Source organism: Oncorhynchus keta, chromosome 37, assembly GCF_023373465.1.
Source record: "Oncorhynchus keta strain PuntledgeMale-10-30-2019 chromosome 37, Oket_V2, whole genome shotgun sequence".
Lineage (NCBI taxonomy): Eukaryota > Metazoa > Chordata > Actinopteri > Salmoniformes > Salmonidae > Oncorhynchus > Oncorhynchus keta.
Window position 1 is genome coordinate 1,523,879 of NC_068457.1, and position 22,429 is coordinate 1,546,307.

At 41.1% G+C, this 22,429-nt stretch overlaps 1 protein-coding gene across 3 annotated transcripts; it reads left to right on the forward strand.

Annotated features, from left to right (window-relative positions):
• Positions 1-1,120: 1,120 nt before the first annotated feature.
• On the forward strand, positions 1,121-13,283 carry LOC118370051 (bladder cancer-associated protein). Of its 3 annotated transcripts, XM_035754820.1 has the most exons (3): positions 1,242-1,419; positions 6,007-6,117; positions 12,201-13,283. In XM_035754820.1, exon 3 carries the CDS (start codon positions 12,341-12,343, stop codon positions 12,602-12,604), a length of 264 nt encoding a protein of 87 aa, XP_035610713.1. In that variant the 5' UTR covers positions 1,242-1,419; positions 6,007-6,117; positions 12,201-12,340; the 3' UTR covers positions 12,605-13,283. The 3 variants fall into 3 exon arrangements, with proteins under 3 accessions (XP_035610714.1, XP_035610713.1, XP_035610711.1); XM_035754821.2 differs by lacking the exons at positions 1,242-1,419; positions 6,007-6,117 and adding an exon at positions 1,121-1,235; XM_035754818.1 differs by lacking the exon at positions 6,007-6,117.
• Positions 13,284-22,429: the final 9,146 nt, after the last annotated feature.

The window sequence follows — 22,429 nt, forward strand, 5'->3', positions numbered from 1 at the left end:
CTCTCCACTGATATTCTCTGCCTCTGACCCTATTACGGGGGCTGATTGAGACAGTTGATGGATGGATGATTCCTAGTGAAGACTGGGTTCATGCAGATAACCAACCATTTACGACGTTTGGAATGAGACTAACATGAGGTAAAGAATAATTCATTAATCAGAAGACTGATTGATCAGAAATGAAAATATCTGAAAAGTTGGATTAGGAAAATTATAACTTGGTAATCTCAATATTTTCCTTGCCCAAACTTCCTAGTTAATTACATTTACATGATTAGAATAATCACGTAACAATAATTCCAGAGAATTGATTTGATAAAATAACAGTCTTCATTTTAATGATGCCAAAGACACGACACTAATTTAGTTCCTCCACAAATCTGTCATTCTAAGTGTGTGCATTTAATACAAGAATCTGCCAACTGTCTTCAGGATGCAAAGGTAATGGAGGCAGTTTGGTGACCACATTCGAGTATGAGTAACCTACCTGTGAAGAGTTGATTTGGCTTAGCAGGCTAGTGCTGTCTTCTAGCACACAGGAGACCTGGGTTTTCAGGTTGGCTGTCACATTGGTTGAGTCTGTGTGGAGGAGGTCAAAGGGGGGTATAATGGAGGTGAACAATTTGAACTGCCTGAGATGCACCAGTACATTAGTAAGTTGTAGATTGTGCCATACATGGGGTGCTTATTTGGCTTAAAGAGAAACTGTCCCTAATGACCAACTTCTCATGTCGAAAAAAGCTTATGTGGCATCGATATGAGTCAGAAGCATCTATTCTATTGTGAAAATTGACTACAAAGTGTAAATTGGACAACTTTGATCTTAAAGTCAGTCTCGTGCAAAACTGAGTTTTGTCAGACTTGTGGTTATGACTGCATAAATGAAGGTTGGGTTTGTTTCAATCCTGCCCACATGCGTCAATGACTTAACCTCAAATCAACTATAAATTGTAGAAATGTATAACGGTCCATACCTAGCCCCGGATATAGGCTATCCAAAATCAAACCAACTTTGCCACGGCCGCACACCAGCTGGCTGAAGCTAATTGGCTAAATAATTTGGCTAACTCTTCCCACCTGCGAACACATACATGAGACACCCAAATCCAACCACACCCCGAAACAAACTCACGTTTGAATTCAGTCATGTCCGCTAGAATTTCTTAATGAACCAAATCTCAAACGAGGTCAAATCAGGAAGCGCAGTCGCGCTTTAAAGCTGAGATCTGCATAAGGTGAAACTGGTCGCCCCCTGGCGCATTTCTTATTGTTTTTTAAAAAAACTGGGTAGAGGAGAATTCTGCGGCAATGATGTCCAAGGGGAGAAAAAATGTGTTTGTTGTTTGAAGTAACTACATTGTTGTTGAAATATTGCAAACAGACGTGGGAGTTTCACCGCTACGGATTCCAGCTTTAATGGTATGATGCACAATAGGTTGAAAACCTGACTATACAGTACATTCATTGAATGGTCTCTCTCAGCATGCATGCGTCTGTCTTATTCACCAACAGCTCCACTACCGAATTAAACCACTGTTGATTCTCAAAACCCCAGTTGAAGTCAAGTAATGAGACCAACTCAGTGGCATTGTGGTTACAGTGTCGGCCCTGAGCTTGGAAGATTTGAGGTTTGATCCCGAGTCATACCGAAGACTGTAAAAATGGTCTTTGCTTGGCATTCAGTATTAAGGCCCTACATCAGACTAGTCCAGCACAGGGGGTGTAATTTTACACCAGCTGCCTCATGCTACAGAAAAAGGAGATAGGCTCCTGCACTATAGCTCGGACAAGGCTTACTTGCATGAGTCATGATCAGCTACATGCCTTACAGCAACAACTGCATCATAGCAAGATAAGCCTAAAATAAAATATTTGTTGTAATAATGTGATAGTCTTAGACTTAGAGCAATGTATAGGATACATCATCAAAATCATATTTTTTTCCCCTACCCTGAAACAAACCAACAAACCAGGTAGGCCTAAATCAAATCAAGTTTTATTGGTCACATACACATGGTTAGCAGATGTTAATGCGAGTGTAGCGAAATGCTTGTGTTAGGAGTTATGTAAATACATGTGATATGAGTAATGTAGGATACGTAAACATTATTAAAGTGGCATTATGAAGAGTGGCATTGTATAAAGTGACTAGTGATCCATTTACTAAAGTGGCCAGTGATCGGGTCTCAATGTAGACAGCAGCCTCTCTGAGTTAGTGATTACTGTTTAGCAGTCTGATGGCCTTGAGATAGAAGCTGTTTTTCAGTCTCTCGGCCCCAGCTTTGATGCACCTGTACTGACCTCGCCTTCTGGATGATAGCGGGGTGAACAGGCAGTGTGAGACGTAGAGTAGGTGAACAGATGATCTCTGCATGTGTGGTTCTCACCGTGAAGCATGGAGGAGGAGGTGTGCAGGTGTCGGGGTGCTTTGCTGGTGATACTGTCAGTGATTTATTTAGAATTCAATTTGGATGGAAATGGCCAAGTGATGGAAAATCTGATAGAAGTTAAAGATCTGGTGTGCCTGAATGATGGCCGAGGGGCTAGGATTGATGTAGTTACAGGGAAAGAGTTTGCATTGGACCTCACTCTGGTATCTAGTGCGATGGCAGGAATCTGTTAATGGGAAGAGTCGACAGTAGGGAGTGATCATTACCCCATAGTATGCACAGTAGGCCAGAGGGAGGAGGAGGTGTCAGTGGATGGAGTAGGCAGGTGGGTGTTTGAAAGAGCAAAGTGGGATCCGTTTCAGGAGTTAAGTGAGCGGGTGATGGCTTGGGTGGATTTGAGAGGGGAAGTGGATAGTATGAATAACTGGGTGAGAGCAGCTTTAGTGGGAGCGGCTACTGAGGCGATCCCTAAGAGTTCAGGGAGGGGGAGGGGGAAAGCAGTCCCGTGGTGGTTGGAGGAGTGTGGAGCAATGGTGAGGAGTAGGAACAGGGCATTCAGAGTACTAAAAAGGACACAACTTCCAACATCTGATTTAGTATAAGCAGGCCCAGGCTCTGGTGAGGACAACTATTCGACAGGAAAAGAGGTCATGTTGGCGTCGGTTCTGTGACACCATTGGAAGGGCGACACCAGTGGGGGATGATTAAGAGGATGAGTGGGGTCAGAAGGGAGTGGGATTATCCAGTGTTGACGTGTGGCAGAGATGATGGCCAAAGCTTTTGTCCAAGTGCATAGCTCAGCAAATTTGTCAAAAGAGGGAGAGAGAATGAGAGAGGAGCATCTGGGACTGCTGGATAGGAGGGAGGATGTAAATGATACGTTGAATGCACCATTTACCATGGCAGAGGTGAACAGGGCAATAGGTAAGGCTGAGTTAGCACACCTCATCTTTCCCAGGTGAAGTTATGTTATGTTGGCCCATTTTAGTGATGAGGCACTGGATAAGGTATTGGTGTTGTACAACAGTATGGGAGGAGGAGAAACTACCAATCCGGAAGCCAGGGAAGGACCTAACGAGGCCAACAAGCTATCGGCCAATAGCCTTAAGAGGCAAACTTACTTCCTGGAGAGCAGGGGGTTAGTATCGCCACATCAGAGCTGATTCGGGAAGGGTAGGGGAACAATGGACCCAGTGCTCTGCTTAGGTGAACAAGGAGACTGTTGTTAACTGTATTTTTTTTAATGTGGAGAAGGTATATGACATGACGTGGAAGGATGGGTTGTTAATCAAGCTTGATATTTTGGGGGTAGGAGGAAGAACATACAACTGGATAAAGGATTTCCTGTTTGGAAGGTGAGGGTGGGGAAGTCTCTCTCAGGCAGCTACATGGTGGATAATGGTACACCACAGGGGAGCGTGATAAGTCCTCTGTTGTTCTCAATCATGATCAATGATGCTTACTCTCAGGTACAGCCGGACATTGGGAGGTCGTTATTTGCAGATGATGGGGCCTTATGGAAGAGAAGAAGAAATGTGCCATATATAGTCAGGAAGGTACAGGAAGCAATTGATGAGGTAGAGCAGTGGGTATTCATGTGGGGATTCAGGTTCTGTGTAGAGAACTCAGACAGTGTTCTTTACCAGGAGGAAGGTGGGAGATGAGGTATGCTTAAGGTTATATGGGAAAAACATGGAGGGTGGGGGCCTTTAGGTTCCTTGGGGTATACTTTTATACTATGTACTACGGTGGGAAAGTGTAAGAAGGTGCTAAATGTGATGCTCTGTCTGACAGGGAAGGACTGGGTGTGCCTCATTGAAGACCATATATGTTTCATTGAACCGATATGTAATAGACTATGGAAGTATAGCATAGGGTTTGGCAACCCGTCCATCATTGGAAAGGCTAGATGTCATACAAGGACTCAGTAGTGGGGCGTTTCAGACGTCCCCAGTTGCTGCACTACAGGTGGAGTTGGGGGAAATGCCATTGCAGATCAGGAGACAGCAGCTGGCAATTAATTATTGGGTCAGCCTACAGGGACATGGGGTATCTCATCCTGCGAAAGGGATTTTACAGGCATGCTGGGAACATGAGCGAAGACAGAACACAAGCTTTGGGTGGGTGGGTAATACTAAGGCGAAAGAGATGGGAGTTTAGTCCAATGGTAGCTATTCCTGTAAATCCACCATGGCTACTCCCACCTCCAGTAGTAGATCTAGAAGTATTGGAGACTACAGAAAGATAGGCAGGGTGTTGATCCATCTGATTTGTTTAAGAGAAGTCTTGATACTGTATATCAGGATGGTTCAAAAGATCCAAGGACTGGGTCAGCATATGTAGTGCAGGAATGTGGGGTGAGAGTCAGGAAACTTATTACAGATCATCTGGCTGTATATATGGCAGAGATGATGGCCATACTGTTGGCCTTGCAGAGGGTGAAGGAAGTTAAGCCATAAAGAGTAGTTATTTGCTTTGAGTCATGTGCAGTGCTAAGGCGTATCCAGTCCTTTATATCACGTAGCAGACAGGACCTGCTTTATGAGGTGCTACAAACCCATGGCAGGTGTAAATAAATGGGTATACAGATAATATTTACATGGATCCGAGCTCACGTGGAGGTCGAGGGGAATGAGGCAGTTGATGTACTGGCTAAACAAGCACTAAGTAGTGGGGATGTTGATGTGGTAGTTTCAATGAGCAAGGCAGAGGCAAAAAGCATGACATGGACAGTGATGGTGGAGAAATGGCAGGAGTAGTGGAATAGAGATACTAAGGGCAGGCATTTATTTCAAGTACAGAGGAAAGTTGGGGAGTGGAGAACGGCAGGAAAGGACAGAAGAGAGGAGGCTGTATTTCCAAGACTAAGGGTGGGACACAGCCAGTTGAATAATACCTTACATGTGATAGGAAAGCATCCAACAGGAAAATGTGAGTATTGCCAGGAAACAGAGCATTGATACAGTGTGGACATTATTGGAGGGAAACAGAGATGATGAGATCTAGTATGAAGGAAAAGGGGATACAGGAAATTAATTGAAAGACTATATTGAGTAGAACGTCATTAGATAAAATATTTGAGACTATATATTTTTTAAGAGCAACGGGGCTGGCAGGTAGGATTTAGTTTATCAGTCTCTGGCCTACACTCCAGTAAAATTGGTTGCGGTAATGCCCCATAACGTTGGATGCCAACTGCCGATAAACCCCACCGAAGAAGGAGAATTCGTGTCTCTTTCTTTTGTAACATCTCTGGAGTGGTCAAGCTACGGTTTCTCTGACAGCAATATTGGATAAGGATCAATAGAATAAAGCCTGAAAAATATTTGACGTAATTTAAATTTGGAACTATATAATTATTGACCTCATATTTATTATGTAGGACACTATATATGTTTTTAGCACATGTATTGGGTTTTTACTAGTGAATTAAATCATTTGAACATAATTTACACCAAGGCAAATTTGTTTCCATCTTTTTATGTTGGTTTTGTAATTGAAATGCTAAAAGCCAGAGATACTGTTTAGTGGCGAGATGGTATTGTGACCGTCCTGACAATGGGAGTAGTCTGCTATAGTTATCGGTTAGCATACCTCTGTATTTCCGTGTGGATAGATTTTGACGGGAGGGGACCCTCTGGCGCCGCCTCTTCCTCTCTGGGATTGCTACGCAGTCGTCTAGGCAGCAGCAATGGAGTCCATCAAGAATGAACCTGGACATTGACAGGTCTGGTTCTATTCTTTGTATGATGTGTTATTCAAATACTTAGCTTCAAACGCGAAATATTAGCTATGTATAATTCAATTGGACAAGTTGTTAGAAACTACTATTTCAACACGATTGTTTTGGCTAGATAGAAGCTCGTTAGCCAGCTAACGTTAATTATTAACCGAACAAGCTAACGTTCGCGAGCTAACTACTCGTTTTGGTGATATATCATCAATGTAAATCTATCACCGCACGTTTTTGGATTTATTCAATAGTTTTTACACAACGAATTACGATACAATTGGAAATTAATGTTGAAAGGTAAATGTATAACGTTACTCCTAAAACGTAAGTTTAACATTACAGTATAATGTTTTGTCGTTGTTTCCTGGTGACAAGACCTTTTGATAAATAGTCCAAAGTCAAAACAGTTTGAACGTGTCCAAATCAATAACCAATATGCAGAAACACTACGTGATATTTCGGAAACCTAAAATATACTATCTACACATGTGCAACAATAATCAGTTTACTTGTATTTTTTTAAACAAGCACTTTGTATACTGCACAAACACACAAAAACGTTTGACAAGTGGCAATAAACCGGAAAATCCGGTTGTATACGCTGTTGAAACGACTACCATTCAAAAACCACATGTAGCCTACATTTTTGAAGAAAATAGCGGAAAATATGCAGCCGAAGTCCGACGAGAGTGGATACAAACGAATTGCTTTAACTAATTATGACAAATGTTAAGAAAATGTTGAGCAATATAATAAAGTAATGACTTAGTAATTATATACGCTACACGTAATGTTGGCTGACAATGTGTTGGCTACGCTATCCTTACAAACCGCATAGCATGCATATCATTACAGCAGTAGGTACTACCGGTATGTTAGCTAGCTACCTCGTTAGTTGGCTACTAATACATTGAACTGGCCAGTATATTAATTATATACTAACTAACTATCCAACGTTTATTCACTTGATTATTCACGTCATTCTTAGCTAAGTGGTATAGTCGTGTGCGTTCTCAATGGACATACATTCGCTCTGGCTATTTACTCAATTTCAGAGCACACTTGTCTGAGTGTACCAGAGCAGCAGAATACATTTACGAACGCTCAGCACCTGTTTAATATGGCACTCCAGATTTGAATTTAGGAACACAAAAATGTATTGATTTGTTATGTTAACAAGCTAGCAAGAGGTTGCATAACAACATAATCAATTTCCGGAACAAAGGTGTAGGGCTAGTATGCTCAACAGAAAGTACAGTACACTAAAATTAACTAATAGTATGTAGTAACGAGTCATTAAGTATGTTCGTATGGGTATACGAACACAGCCAGGGTGTCACACACTACAAGATGCTTCACTTCTTCAATGAGGTTTAACAGCAGTTGACATCCAATAAGTGTTGCATTACCGCCAGCTACTAGACTAGAGTATAACTTCCTTATACTTTGCTTGAAAATAAACAAATACCCTACCATCTAACCCTATACTCACTAAAAAATCCAATCTTACTGAAATGTTTATCACTTGTTGGCCTATCCCTCTATTGGTTCAGATTGACTACTCACACCACTCCTCTCAGGATCCCTCCCCCTTGACCCATCTCCCTCTACTTTCTTCACTGCCTCAGCATACGACAACTTCTGCACAACTCTAACCCTGGGAACCTCAACATGTCCCTCTCGCATTGGACATTTCTGATCCCCAGCCCCTTGGGCACCCTTACAATTAACACCTACCACTACTTTCCCCAATACTACACATTCCTTTGTCTTATGTTCTTTTGTACACTTCTCACACCTATGAACCACCCTCCCACACATGGCTGCCACATGCCCATAAGCTTGACACTTGTAACAACATAATGCTATCGTCACAAAAGCTAGATCATGTATTTTCAGGCTCGCGAAACAACTGCTTTTTATCCCTGTCAATCGGGCACCCGCTCTGAAGTTTTAAGCGGGCACACAGTGGATTATGGTCATTGTAGTTAATTACCACGTTTTCTGTGCTGAACAATGTGGAATATTGGCCTGTTGGAAACTACAATTCCCTACTACATCGAACAGTTCTGCACATTGAGCTCACAGGAAATACCTAGAATGAAATGTAATTCAAATAATTTAACTGACTTGAGTCAATTACAGTGGGACCAAAAAGTATTTAGTCAGCCACCAATTGTGCAAGTTCTCCCACTTAAAAAGATGAGGCCTATAATTTTCATCATGGGCATACTTCAACTATGACTGACAAAATGAGAAATATCCAGAAAATCACATTGTAGGATTTTTAATGAATTTATTTGCAAATTATGGTGGAAAATAAGTATTTGGTCACCTACAAACAAGCAAGATTTCTGGCTCTTACAGACCTGTAACTTCTTCTTTAATAAGAGGCTCCTCTGTCCTCCACTCATTACCTGTATTAATGGCACCTGTTTGAACTTGTTATCAGTATAAAAGACACCTGTCCACAACCTCAAACAGTCACACTCCAAACTCCACTATGGCCAAGACCAAAGAGCTGTCAAAGGACACCAGAAACAAAATTGTAGTCCTGCACCAGGCTGGGAAGACTGAATCTGCAATGGGTAAGCAGTATGGTTTGAAGAAATCAACTGTGGGAGCAGTTATTAGGAAATGGAAGACAAACAAGACCACTGATAATCTCCCTCGATCTGGGGCTCCACGCAAGATCTCACCCCGTGGGGTCAAAATGATCACAAGAACGGTGAGCAAAAATCCCAGAACCACACGGGGGACCTAGTGAATGACCTGCAGAGAGCTGAGACCAAAGTAACAAAGCCTACCATCAGTAACACTACGCCGCCAGTGACTCAAATCCTGCAGTGCCAGACGTATCCCCCTGCTTAACCTCTTAGGTCGACCCGACACGCAGGCGTCCCATCTAGACATCTGGAAATGCAAATGCGCTACGCTAAATGCTAATAGCACTCGTTAAAACTCAAACGTTCATTAAAACACACATGCAGGGTACTGAATTAAAGCTACACTCGTTGTGAATCCAGCCAACATGTCCGATTTTTAAAATGCTTTTCGGCGAAAGCATGAGAAGCTATTATCTGATAGCATGCAACACCCCAAAAGACCCGCAGGGGACGTAAACAAAATAATTAGCATAGTCGGCGCTACACAAAATGCAGAAATAAAATATAAAACATTCATTACCTTTGACGATCATCTTTGTTATCACTCCTAGATGTCCCATAAACATCACTATTGGGTCTTTTTTTTCTCTATTAAATCGGTCCTTATATAGCCTAGATATCGATCTATGAAGACTGTGTGAGCAAGGAAAAAACAGCGTTTTATAACGCAACGTCATTTTTTTAAATGAAAAAAGTTGACGATAAACTTTCACAAAACACTTCGAAAAACTTTTGTAATGCAACTTTAGGTATTAGTAAACGTTAATAATCTACCAAATTGATCACGGGGCGATGTATATTCAATAGCTTCACGTCTTCAAATCATGTTCAGAAATTTCTACTCCAAAACAACCGGTCAGAGACCGGAAGAAATGGGCTGTCTCTTCTTCGTTTGACCAAGAAACAAAGCCTAGGCAATTGACAAGACTGGTGACATCGTGTGGAAGCTGTAGGAATTGCAATCTCGGCTCCAGGTAATGTGGTTTCCATTCAACAATGCATTCAAGTGGCGCATTGATATATTTTCCCATTTTCAGTGATCAGATTTTCCTGCGCTTTTCGATGAAACGCACGTTCTATTATAGTCACAGCTGTGATTTAACCAGTTTTAGAAACGTCTGAGTGTTTTCTATCCACACATACTTATCATATGCATATACTATATTCCTGGCATGAGTAGTAGGGCGCTGTAATGTTGCGCGATTTTTAACAGAATGTTTGAAAAAGTAGGGGGTAGGATCAACAGTTTAAGCCAGTACATGTCCAGGCCCGTCTGAAGTTTGCTAGAGAGCATTTGGATGATCCAGAAGAAGACTGGGAGAATGTCATATGGTCAGCTTAAACCAAAATATAACTTTTTGTCAAACTCAACTCGTCGTGTTGGGAGGACAAAGAATGCTGAGTTGCATCCAAAGATCACCATAACTATAACCATAACTGTGAAGCATGGGGGTGGAAACATCATACTTTGGGGCTGTTTTTCTGCAAAGGGACCAGGACGACTGATCCGTGTAAAGGAAAGATTGAATGGGGCCATGTAAGTCCGTGTTGCCCAGCAACCGCCCCAAAACATCACTGCTCTAGAGGAGATCTGCATGGAGGAATGGGCCAAAATACCAGCAACAGTGTGTGAAAACCTTGTGTAGACTTACAGAAAACGTTTCACCTCTGTCATTGCCAACAAAGGGTATATAACAAAGTATTGATAAACTTTTATTGACCAAATATTTATTTTTCACCATAATTTGCAAATAAATTCATTAAAAATCCTACAATGTGATTTTCTGGATTTTTTTTCTAATTTTGTCTGTCATAGTTGAAGTGTACCTATGATGAAAATTACAGGCATCTCTCATATTTTTAAGTGGGAGAACTTGCACAATTGGTGGATGACTAAATACTTTTTTGCCCCACTGTATGTGTTTTAAAAGCCGGGAAAAAAAAAACATTTTGGGTTAATCGCTCAGCACTAATCACTGCTTAGAGGACAACTTGCAGAAACACCTAGCTACATTCTTAAGTGTTGAATTTTGATTCAAGTGGGTTGCCAATGCAGTAAGGGTAATGTAACACTTTTTTTGTCCATCAATATCAAATTGAAATAAATAGAACAGGGGGTAAACGTTGGGTGTATGCGCTGTTAAACTAAAACTATTCAAAAGCCAAACGGAATCGGAAAATCATTTTCCCATCACTAGTTAGACAATTTGTTGAAGACCGTCATCTAAATTCTAGAATGGCAATTGCGATTTTGGGAGGCTGACGAAACGGGGAAGGAAACAAATCAGATCAGATCAGTTGCTTTATTTAACTTTTATTTAACAAATCATGACCTGCCATAGGTTATGAACAAGGGCTGTGGCAATGCCAGTATTGCAGTATTCTTTTCCCCCATGCCAAAAAGGAAAACACAGTGGGTTTTAAAGAATCTTCTTTATGTAAAATATCATGTGCTGTAGCTTGGAAAAGAATAAAGGTGACTCTGGATGACAACATGTTTCCAGCATTAGGGCTGTTTTCCTAAAGAATCCGCTTCGTGTTTTGTTTCCTTGCCATGGTACTGAGTATCGACATACTGGTATCGTCCCTGCCTTAATATCAACACTGACAACGGTTGCCTGTAATTTAAGTGATAGTTTGACTCTCAAATCGACGTATTGGCCATTCATTCCATTCGAATTCAAAAAATGACAAGTTCTGCGAATAGCAGTGTATATGACCAAACCCATGGTACAAAACCAAATATATTTATCTGTTTTAATCCATAGATTTTGTGTAATTGAGATGGCTATAATCTTTCATGGTATCAACACCAATCTGAGATAAAAAGTATGTGTATTTCCTGTAATTGGTGTGTGGTGAAAACATTAATCTGTGCAATTTAGTAACACGTTCTGTCCACCATAGCATAATATAAGAATTCAATGTCAAAAGAATTTCCAATTAGGATGATCGTAAATTAAGCACCCATATTTTTTACAACCATGACCTGAATTTCTTACTGCTTTAACCATGGAGAGAGTTAGAAAATGCTCCTAACCACAATTTAACCAGGTGCTCTAGACTAGAGCATCCATAGGGTCTGTGCAACAGGCTGAATGTTTGACGTCCCTACTTGTTTTCTTCTTGAAGCTAGCTAACATTATAGTGTTACTAACTGCAGCTAGTCAACCAAATCAACCCCACCATAGTTAACTTGCCTTTAATGCAATGAAAGATATTTGTTGCGCTCGATCTAACCCAACATCCATCGGGTTAGCAGACTAGCGTAGCTCGGTGATGAGAGCGTGACCAAGTTGAGCTATTTTTGCATTTGCAGGGAAATATTGCTAACTATGTCATGTCAAAGAGAAATGTATAGCTGATGCGTGTCTGCACCTTTTTATTTACTGTTTCCCTTCCTTTTTTTAGGCCTAACCTGAAGGTAAACGGTTACAACCTGCTCCCACGTCACATCTGCCGTGGTTGGGAAACCTCACTGTGTGACATTCCACCTAGCCCTGTGGCCAACTGATTGAGCTTGGTGTGAATTCACATCCCCCTCGCAGACAATGTACTGCCTTCAGTGGTTGCTCCCAGTCCTCCTCATCCCGAAACCCCTGAATCCGGCCTTATGGTTCAATCACTCAATGTTCATGGGCTTCTACCTGCTCAGCTTCCTTCTGGAGAGGAAGCCATGTACCATTTGTGCCTTAGTGTTCCTGGCAGCCCTGTTTCTCATCTGCTACAGCTGCTGGGGAAACTGTTTTCTGTACCACTGCCATGACTCCACACTGCCAGACTCTGCACATGACCCCAGCATTGTGGGTAACTAAGAGGATCCCACTGACACTAGGAGCACACGGACCCTGGACAATCTCTATCTAGGCTGTGAATAAAATCCCCCAGTTTACTGTCGAGATGCTGAGAAACCTAGACAGTGTCCGGATTCTCATCCCCTCTGCCCTTAGTGTACATTTGTTCACTTCCCTTCATGGATTTCAAAGGAATTGACTGTTGCAAAAAATAGGGTGGTAATTCCCTCTCACACGATTACACCAATCCAGTGCATTTAAATGCATGGGGAGGAGTGCATATGTAAACTTTCCAGAAAATTGCCTATCCTGCCCATATCCCTCCTCACTACTGCCCTCCACCCCTGCCTTTATCCCCTGGTCTTGAGTGAACTACTGGACTCACATTTGCAATGGTTGCCTTTATAGTTTTCATATGTCGTGCTAAATAAATCAATTTTAATTACAGAATGCTGAAAGTTTCCAAAGGGTAGAAATTGTGTGTGTGTTAGTCAGCATTTTCACAAGTCATACTATCAGAATGTTATGGTAGCAGGAAGGTGAACATGAATATCCTGCGTCCTTGTTGAGCTTTATTGACGTCAAGAGCAGAAGAGTGATGTGAACCATTTTCATGTCACTTCCTCTGCAGAGCTCAAATGTTACCACAGCTTTTAATTTATTAAAGTTCAACATCTGAAGGTGATATCACTGACCATGATGCGGTGGCCTCGTGTGTATTCTTGGTTCTTCTAGGCTTTATGTCAACTGCAAGTTTTGTCAATTGCCCACTATCTGCATTTGAGAGAGTGAATGCCTCATGACTAAGAAGGAAAAGCTCATTATTGGTGGTGAAAGAAAAACAATACTTTTTTTTAGGGTTCACACAATCTCTATTTGAAAACACAAGTCCGTTTTTATAGAGTTTATTATGAAAGTAATTGAAATTAGAAGGTTAATTACTGCATGTTGTCTGGTGCTGGTCGGCAAACATCAAATTTTATTTTAAGTTGGCCCATATAGATACTGCTGGACAATCTAATGAGCTTTTGATCAAAAGGTTTTGTTATTTTTAACTCCAGCCCAGTGTGAGACCCATCACAGAAAGGTCACCATTTTGTAGCTGGCTATCCAGTGAACCACAGGCCTAACAAAATGTTCACATCATTTAGCCCAGTCTGGTTTTGAGAACTTTTGACAAAAATACTAAAGTAAATTGTATTATATTCTGTTAGGTTGCTGTAGCTGATGACATTTTGTTTGTAATTAAAATAGGTTAGATCATCGGTCTCAATTTGCTCGTTTGTGAAGATTGTGCTGCCAATGTTATTTGGAGGCTACATTCAATACATGAGAGGTTTGTATTGCAAATATTTGCTTTAGGCCCAACTAAAGAAAGATTTTGGTAAACAGAGAGTCGTCTGTTCTTTCGACCAATCGATTGACTGCAGTTTTTAGTATTTTTCCATATATAGACACACTCTGTGTTTTAATAAAATCAACTATACGCATTGAGCTTGTCTGATGCTTACAGTTTGATGAAATAAGAAAAATGCCTCGAGGGCGCCAGAGATCTACATTACCAGAAGGGGAAGAAAACGTAACCTGACCCAACTATTCTCCTGCTGACTTTCGCAGATTCTGCAATTACTTTCCTGAAATTGCTAGCAATAGGCTACATGAGGGGTTGGCAACCTTTCACATTTTGAATGTCAATTCATCCTACCATTCTGTGCCGTTATGGTTTTCACATTTTGTAAAACAGTTTCATTTGAGTAATAACGTCTTCATATCTGAAAATCCTTGTCATGTGGTTACTCAAAATTAGATCCAAATCTAAATTAAAATGATACAAACTTAGAACGTAACTTCTATTGCCATTGCCAACTATGTAAAAATAGCCTACATAAAGCTAACTAATATAAACATTGCAGTCTGCAGGTAGAAAACATTCTGATTACTGCATGTTGTCTGGTGCTGGTCGGCAAACATCGAATTTTACATCGAAATATTCTGATAAAATAAATATCTTATAAATCACATTGGCTGTCTGCAACAACCTTGAAACATTGTATACACTAAGTTGGTTTCAACTCAAAGTTTTCCCTAGCAAACTTGCTACATTGTGTAAAATATTCTGGGCCCTCTGTTTCCCTGCCAGTGAGCTAGGAACCGATACAGCTGTAGGCTATTTGCTCAAGGGATAAGAAGCCGTGCAGGAGCACCCAAAATGAGAACCGGAACCTATTTCAGTAAGTCGAGCACTGATAAGCAATCAGGTAGGCCTATTTTATGACGTTTCCACTGGATCAAAGCATAACATTTTTCGCATTCACGCTGAGTGGTTATCGAAAGGGAGAGAACTGGAAAGATTTTTCAAATACGCTGAGGAACTATTGTAAATACTTTTCTTGCTGTTTGAGGTGAAGAAAACATTACTTTTAGAAGCTCCACGGGTCATTAGTGGTGGTGCGTTATTTTATTTAACCTTTAACTAGGCATGTCAGTTAAGAACAATTCTTATTTGCAATGAAGGCCCACCAAAAGCCCTCCTGTGGGGATGGTGCCTGGGATTTTAAAAAACAATATAAATGCAATATAAATATAGGACAAAACACATCACAAGAGAGAGAACACAACACTACATAAAGAGAGACCCAAGACAACATAGCAAGGCAGCAACACATGACAACACAGCATGGTAGCAACAGAACATGGTACAAACATTATTGGGCACAGTTCACAGCACAAAGGTCAAGAAGGTAGAGACAACAATACATCACATAAAGCAGCCACAACTGTCCATAAGATTGTCCATGATTGAGTCTTTGAATGAAGAGATTGAGATAAAAGTGTCCAGTTTGAGTGTTTGAATGAAGAGATTGAGATAAAAGTGTCCAGTTTGAGTGTTTGTTGCAGCTCGTTCCAGTCGCGAGCTGCAGCGAACTGACAAGAGGAGCGACCCAGAGATGTGTGCGCTTTGGGGACCTTTAACAGAATGTGACTGGCAGAACGGGTGTTGTATGCGGAGGATGAGGGCTGCAGTAGATATCTCAGGGGGGAGTGAGGCCTAAGAGGGTTTTATAAATAAGCATCAACCAGTGGGTCTTGCGACTGGTATACAGAGATGACCAGTTTACAGAGTATAGAGTGCAGTGATGTTTCCTATAAGGAGTATTGGTGGCAAATCTGATGGCTGAATCGTAATGAACATCTAGCCTCTCGATAGCACCCTTACCTGCCAATCAGAAATACTATCAGATCCCCAAATTGGGCACATTTCTATGCCTACATTTGCATGTAGGCCATGTAGCCTATAGGCCTACTTCTATAGGTGCGTGTCCTTACTCAACATTGACAGAAGCGCACCAAACAAAATACTGATTAAATTGACAAAACTTGACACTAGGTTGCGTCTAATTTCTTTGGCTGCGTCTCCTGTCCCTGTGTCTTAAATGTCCATACTTTTCCCTAAGTGTGCACTAGTATACTTTCTTGCATGGATTTAAACTATCTAGCCAATGCTTACACCATCTGTATAACCAGGAACCAATATCCAAAGGGGGTACTTAGAATAATTTCATATGATATGCCTACATTTAAAATGCATATGAGTCGGTACTTTGGTGGCACTATGAGCACTATGAGCAAAGCAAGATGTGATTGGGCCTCCAATGATCAAAAAAAGGTTGAGAACCACTGGACATGTACCATGTTTGTTGAAGCCCAAGGATTTGTGTCATCACCTGTCTCTGGAGGCATTTCAGACTACTTAATGTCCATGTGGAACACAACTTCCTATCCATAACTGTGATACCAATCAGGCCCCTGAGGACTGGAGTTGCCCAGGCCTGGTTTAGAAGACAAATAGTCACGCTGGTTTAAAGAGACCAGACTTGAGGCGTGATAGCACGTGCAACCCCGCCATCAACTTGGATCAGTGAGAAAGTTGCTCTGTTCAGTTCTGTTCAATTTAATTTAACCAGGATAGTCGACTCAGGAACAATTGTCACTACTCTCAAGGGAGTACTGGGAGAACAGAGTCCGTTCCCTCTGCAGCAGAGGTTGTGCCCACCGGCATAAAAAAAAGTATTGCAGAGGATGTTGAGGCCTGGAAGGTGTTGAGGGAGCTACTCCACATGCCTGCAGTGGAACAGGAATGTCCTGCATCCAATGCCATCTGCATTGTGTGTAGAGTTTTGGAGGAGGCTGAGCTTTGGCACTGTGGGGATTGTGTCTCAGAGAAATATTTCTGTGCCACCTGTGCTGTGAGAACACACAGCACTCCCAACATTGTCCACCATTTGGAGTTATGGAACGTAATGTATTTTATGTTATGTGAAAAAACATTTACCCTTGATGGTGTTATTTTAGCATTGGACTATTCTGTCCATAAAAATATTTATGTTGAACAGATTTCATGAAACATGAACTGCTTAGTGAATATGGAGGACTTTTTTTCACTCATGCTTATTCACTTAATTTTACAGGGGTGCCAGGGATTTCAAGCCGGGATGTGCTGTGATCCAAACACAAAACCCAGAAACTGGACATAACTGGTGTGTTTGGGATGGCGTGCAGGCACGAGCATCCACTGAAGTTCCTGAACCTGAAGAGAGGAGAGAAGTATGTGGATGTACAGTACCAATCAAAAGTTTGGAGACACCTACTCATTCAAGGGCTTTTCTTTATTTTACTATTTTCTACATTGTAGAATAATAGCAAAGACATCAATACTATGAAATAACACATATGGAATCATGTAGTAACCAAAAAGTCCTAAACAAATCAAAATAGATTTTACATTTTAAATTATTCAAAGTTGCCACCCTTTGCCATGATGACAGCTTGGCACACTCTTGGCATTCTCTCAACCAGCTTCACCTGGAAAGCTTTTCCAACAGTCTTGAAGGAGTTCCCATATATGCTGAGCACTTGTTGGCTGCTTTTCCTTCACTCTGTCGTCCAACTCATCCCAAACCATCTCAATTTGGTTGAGGTTGGGTGCTTGTGGAGGTCAGGTCATTTGATGTAGCACTCCGTCACTCTCTTTCTTGGCCAAATAGCCCTTATACAGCCTGGAGGTGTGTTGGGTCATTGTCTTGTTGAAAAACAAATGATAGTCCCACTAAGCTCAAACCAGATGGGGTGGCGTATCGCTGCAGAATGCTATGGTAGCCATACTGGTAAAGTGTGCCTTGTATTCTAAATAAATCAGTGTCACCAGCAAAGCACCATCACACCTCCTCCTCCATGTCACCAAGGTGGGAACCACACATGCGGAGATCATCCGTTCACCTACTCTGCATCTCACAAACTCACAAACTCATCATTTGGACTCATCAGACCAAAGGAAAGATTTCCACCTGTATAATGTCCATTGCTCGTGTTTCTTGGCCCAAGCAAGTCTCTTCTTATTATTGGTGTCCTTTAGTAGTGGTTTCTTTGCAGCGATTCGACAATGAAGGCCTGATTCACGCATTTTCCTCTGAACAGTTTATTTTCAGATGTGTCTTACTTGGACTCTGTGAAGCATTTATTTGGGCTGCAATCTGAAGTGCAGTTAATTGTGTAACGGCTCTCTTCGATCTCCTCCTCTGACGAAGAGGTAGAATAAGGATCGGACCAAAATGCAGCATGATGATGATTCATGATAGATTTTAATGAAGGAAAAACTAACATGCAGAAACTACAAAAATAACTAAATGAAAACCGAAACAGCCCTATCTGGTACAGAGACAGGAACAATCACCCACGAAACACTCACAGAATATGGCTGCCTAAATATGGTTCCCAATCAGAGACAACGATAATCACCTGACTCTGATTGAGAACCGCATCAGGCAGCCATAGACTACGTAGACACCCCACAAACCCTTAAGACAAAAAGCACACCACAATAACCCATGTCACACCCGGGCCTGACCAAACAAATAAAGAAAACACAAAATACTTAGACCAAGGCGTGACAAATTGCCCATTTCTGAGCCTGATAACTGTAATGAATGTATCCACTGCAGCAAAGGTAACATATAAATAACTTCCAAACTAGATAATTAAATTTCTTATTTATTGAGTGATATTTTATTTCAATCACAGGCTACGTACAACACCTGGTGGATTTGTTTGTGCAGCATTCTTCGTGGGAACTCCCCTATCATATTAGGAGCTGTTACAGAAGGCTGAGGCAGTGGCCAAACACCAGCCCACTTCAGAATAATGGAGGACACTTAAATCAAGTTGGTCACATTTGATCCGGTTAATGGTCAAAATATACTGAGCAAAATTATACATGCAACATGAAACAATTTCAATGAATTTACTAAGTTACAGTTCATATAAGGAAATCAGTTAATTGAAATAAATTCGTTAGGCCCTAATCTATGGATTTCACATGACTGGGCAAGGACGCAGCCATGGGTGGGCCTGGGAGGGCATAGGCCCACCCATTTTGGAGCCGGGCCCAACCACTGCGGAGCCAGGTCCAGCCAATCAGACTGAGTTTTTACCCACAAATGGCCTTCATTACGGACAGAAATACTCCTCAGTTTCATCAGCCGTCTGGGTGGCTGGTCTCAGACGATCCCGCAGGTGAAGAAGCCAGATGTGGAGGTCTTGGGCTGGCGTGGTTACACGTGATCTGCAGTTGTGAGGCCGGTTGGATGTACTGCTAATCTAAAGCGACGTTGGAGGCGACTTATAGTAGAGAAATTAACTTTCAATTCTATGGCAACAGCTCTAGTGTATGCCAATTGCATGCTCCTTCAAAACTTGAGACATCTGTGGCATTGTGTTGTGTGACAAAACTGTACATTTTAGAGTGCCCATTATACTGTTTAATCAGCCTCTTGATATGCCACAACTGTCAGGTGGATGGATTGGATTATCTTGGCAAAGAATAAATGGCCAATAACAGGAATGTAAACATGAGATAAATGTTTTTTTGTGCATATGGAACATTTCTGGGAGTTAATATTTCAGCTCATGAAACATAGGACCAACACTACATGTTGCGTTCATATTTTTGTTTGGTGTAGTATGGAGCAGAGGCCCGGAGTATTGTTTCTTCATCCAATGTAATATATTTTCAGTGAATTTGGTGATGTTTTTTCCACCTGTTCAGAGAAATTAGTAATTGAAGCTGTTTGGTTCATGTCCCGCCCTACATCCGGATATTACCAGGTTCTGACAACTCGATGATGCTTTTCCTGCTATTAGGTTATTATTCTCTAAAGACACACCCCACCCTTGTTAAAGGGATAGTTCACCCAAATAACAAAATTACATCTTGGTTTTCTTACCCTGTAAGCAGTCTATGGACCAGGTATGAAAGCAACCCATGCTTTAGCTTTGTTTACCTGGCCTCTGTTTCAACTGCTAACTTTTTAGCATGTGTGTCACAAATCCAATGCAAGCCAAATAGACAACAGTGTATTTGCACAGAGATGCAGTGCCCTAGACCGCTGCGCCACTCAGGAGCCCACAATTGATGAACTTTTTCTTGGTAAATGTTGTTATGCTGTCTTTATAAGCATATCAATATGATATTTACAGCATCAAATGTGTTGTATTTGTAAAACAAACACACTCATATATTTTTTCTTTAGATACATTTTAAAAATGACAATTCTAGAATAAGGATGTAACGTAAGGGGTGTGTCTTGGCGGCAGAGAAATCAGGCGCAGGAGAGCAAACTGGGTTTTACAACGGAGCAGTTTAATAATAAAACCCCCCGGATCAGAACAAACAATAAATGGTTACAAAAACCCGTCGCACACCAGAATAAACATGCACATGCACTTACAATAAATAATTCCGGACGAGGACATGGGGGGGAACAGAGGGTTAAATACACAACATGTAAAGATAGATATACTCTAAACTTTAAACAAGGTGCATATACTCCAGAATGTTATGAAGAGTGAACAGATGAATTGCAATTAATTTCAAAGTCCCTCTTTGCCATGCAAATGAACTGAATTGCAAAAAAAAGAATTCCACTGCATTTCAGCCCTGCCACAAAAGGACCAGCTGACATCATGTCAGTGATTCTCTCGTTAACACAGGTATGAGTGTTGACAAGGCGGGAGATCACTCTGTCATGCTGATTGAGTTTGAATAATAGACTGGAAGCTTCAAAAGGAGGTTGGTGTTTGGAATCATTGTTCTTCCTCTGTCAGCCATGGTTACCTGTAAGGAGACACGTGCCGTCATCATTGCTTTGCACAAAAAGGGCTTCACAGGCAAGGACACTTGCCATAAGGCAAAAGTGATAACTAAGTGGATCGGGGAACAAAACATCAATATTCTGGGTCCATGGCCAGGAAACTTCCCAGATCTGAATCCCATTGAGAACTTGTGGTCAATCCTCAAGAGGCGGGTGGACAAATAAAACCCCACAAATTCTAACAAACTGCAAGAATGGGCTGCCATCAGTCAGGATGTGGCCCAGAAGTTCATTGACAGCATGCCAGGGCGGATTGCAGAGGTCATGAAAAAGAAGGGTCAACACTGCAAATATTGACTCTTTGCATCAACTTGATGTAATTGTCAATAAAATCCTTTGGCACTTATGAAATGCTTGCAATTATACTTCAGTATTCCATAGTAACATCTGACAAAAATATCTAAAGACACTGAAGCAGCAAACTTTGTGGAAATTCTCAAAACTTTTTGACACGACTGTACTCTGTGCTACCGAGTTTGTATGCTAGCTCAGTAGCTAACTCAAGCTGGCTAATGTTAGCCCTTAGCCATGCTAGCATATAATTACATTCCAGACCAACTGTTGGTGGTGGTGTCACGCCCTGGGGCCTGTTGCACAAAACTAGGATAAGGGATTAAGCCAGGATATCTTGGTGATCCTGGCTCAATTGATCCGTAATCCGGTTGCACTAAAGATGGATAGGGGGCAGGAGGATATGTTATGGTATAAATTACCATGGAGATTTATTCTGTGGAGCTAGCCTGCTCCAGACCAGGCTAAATTCCAGGATCTATTTAATCTCATCCCTAATGTCAGTCAGCAGTCACCACAAATGGAAACCAATAGTTATTTCACTGCTCACTATACATTGTTATCACATATAACTAGACCCACTGTCATTATTTAAACGTTTGTGATCATTAATTTCAATAATTTTGGATAAAAATTATTTTTAGATGTTGCTATCATTAGATAATTTACAGTTTCCCATAGACTATATATAAAATGATAGAATATTAGGGCCACAGAGGGAAAAAAAAGACAAGTCATAATATTGTAACCAGTTGTTTTAAAGGAGGACAGTTGTTAAAATGACAGATGCGGGGCATTTCGTGAAATTGTACTTCAGTATGGTTTCATAAACAAAGACATGCTGATGTGCCAGAATATTAAGTATCACATTGTCATAAGTATCAAAACTGTAAAAACAATATGTAGCTTTTCTGCAGAAAGAACCAGCCTCATAAATTTATGACTTTATCCTTTTTCTTCAGTGTGGCCCTAGTACTCTGTCATATAAACAAATACACATTCCATATGAATATAAAAACACAATGTGTAACATTATGTTCCTTTATTGAATAAGGACAAAACAAAGCAGGTAAACCATCAGCTCCTTTCGAAACTGAAGTCACAGTGACTCTACAAGATGGAAAGCACAGAATCCAAGCATATTATACAAAATGATACATACACATTCAAAGGTCTGTATATAACACACCCTGCATGTCTGCACACTAAAATAAATGCAGGACAAATCCATACACATCAACTGAACAGACAAATGAATGGATGCAGTAGCCTCCCTGCAGCCTTGTATTACACACAGTATACCGCACAAACATCATAAGAGGCCAAATTCGTAAAAAACGAACCCAAA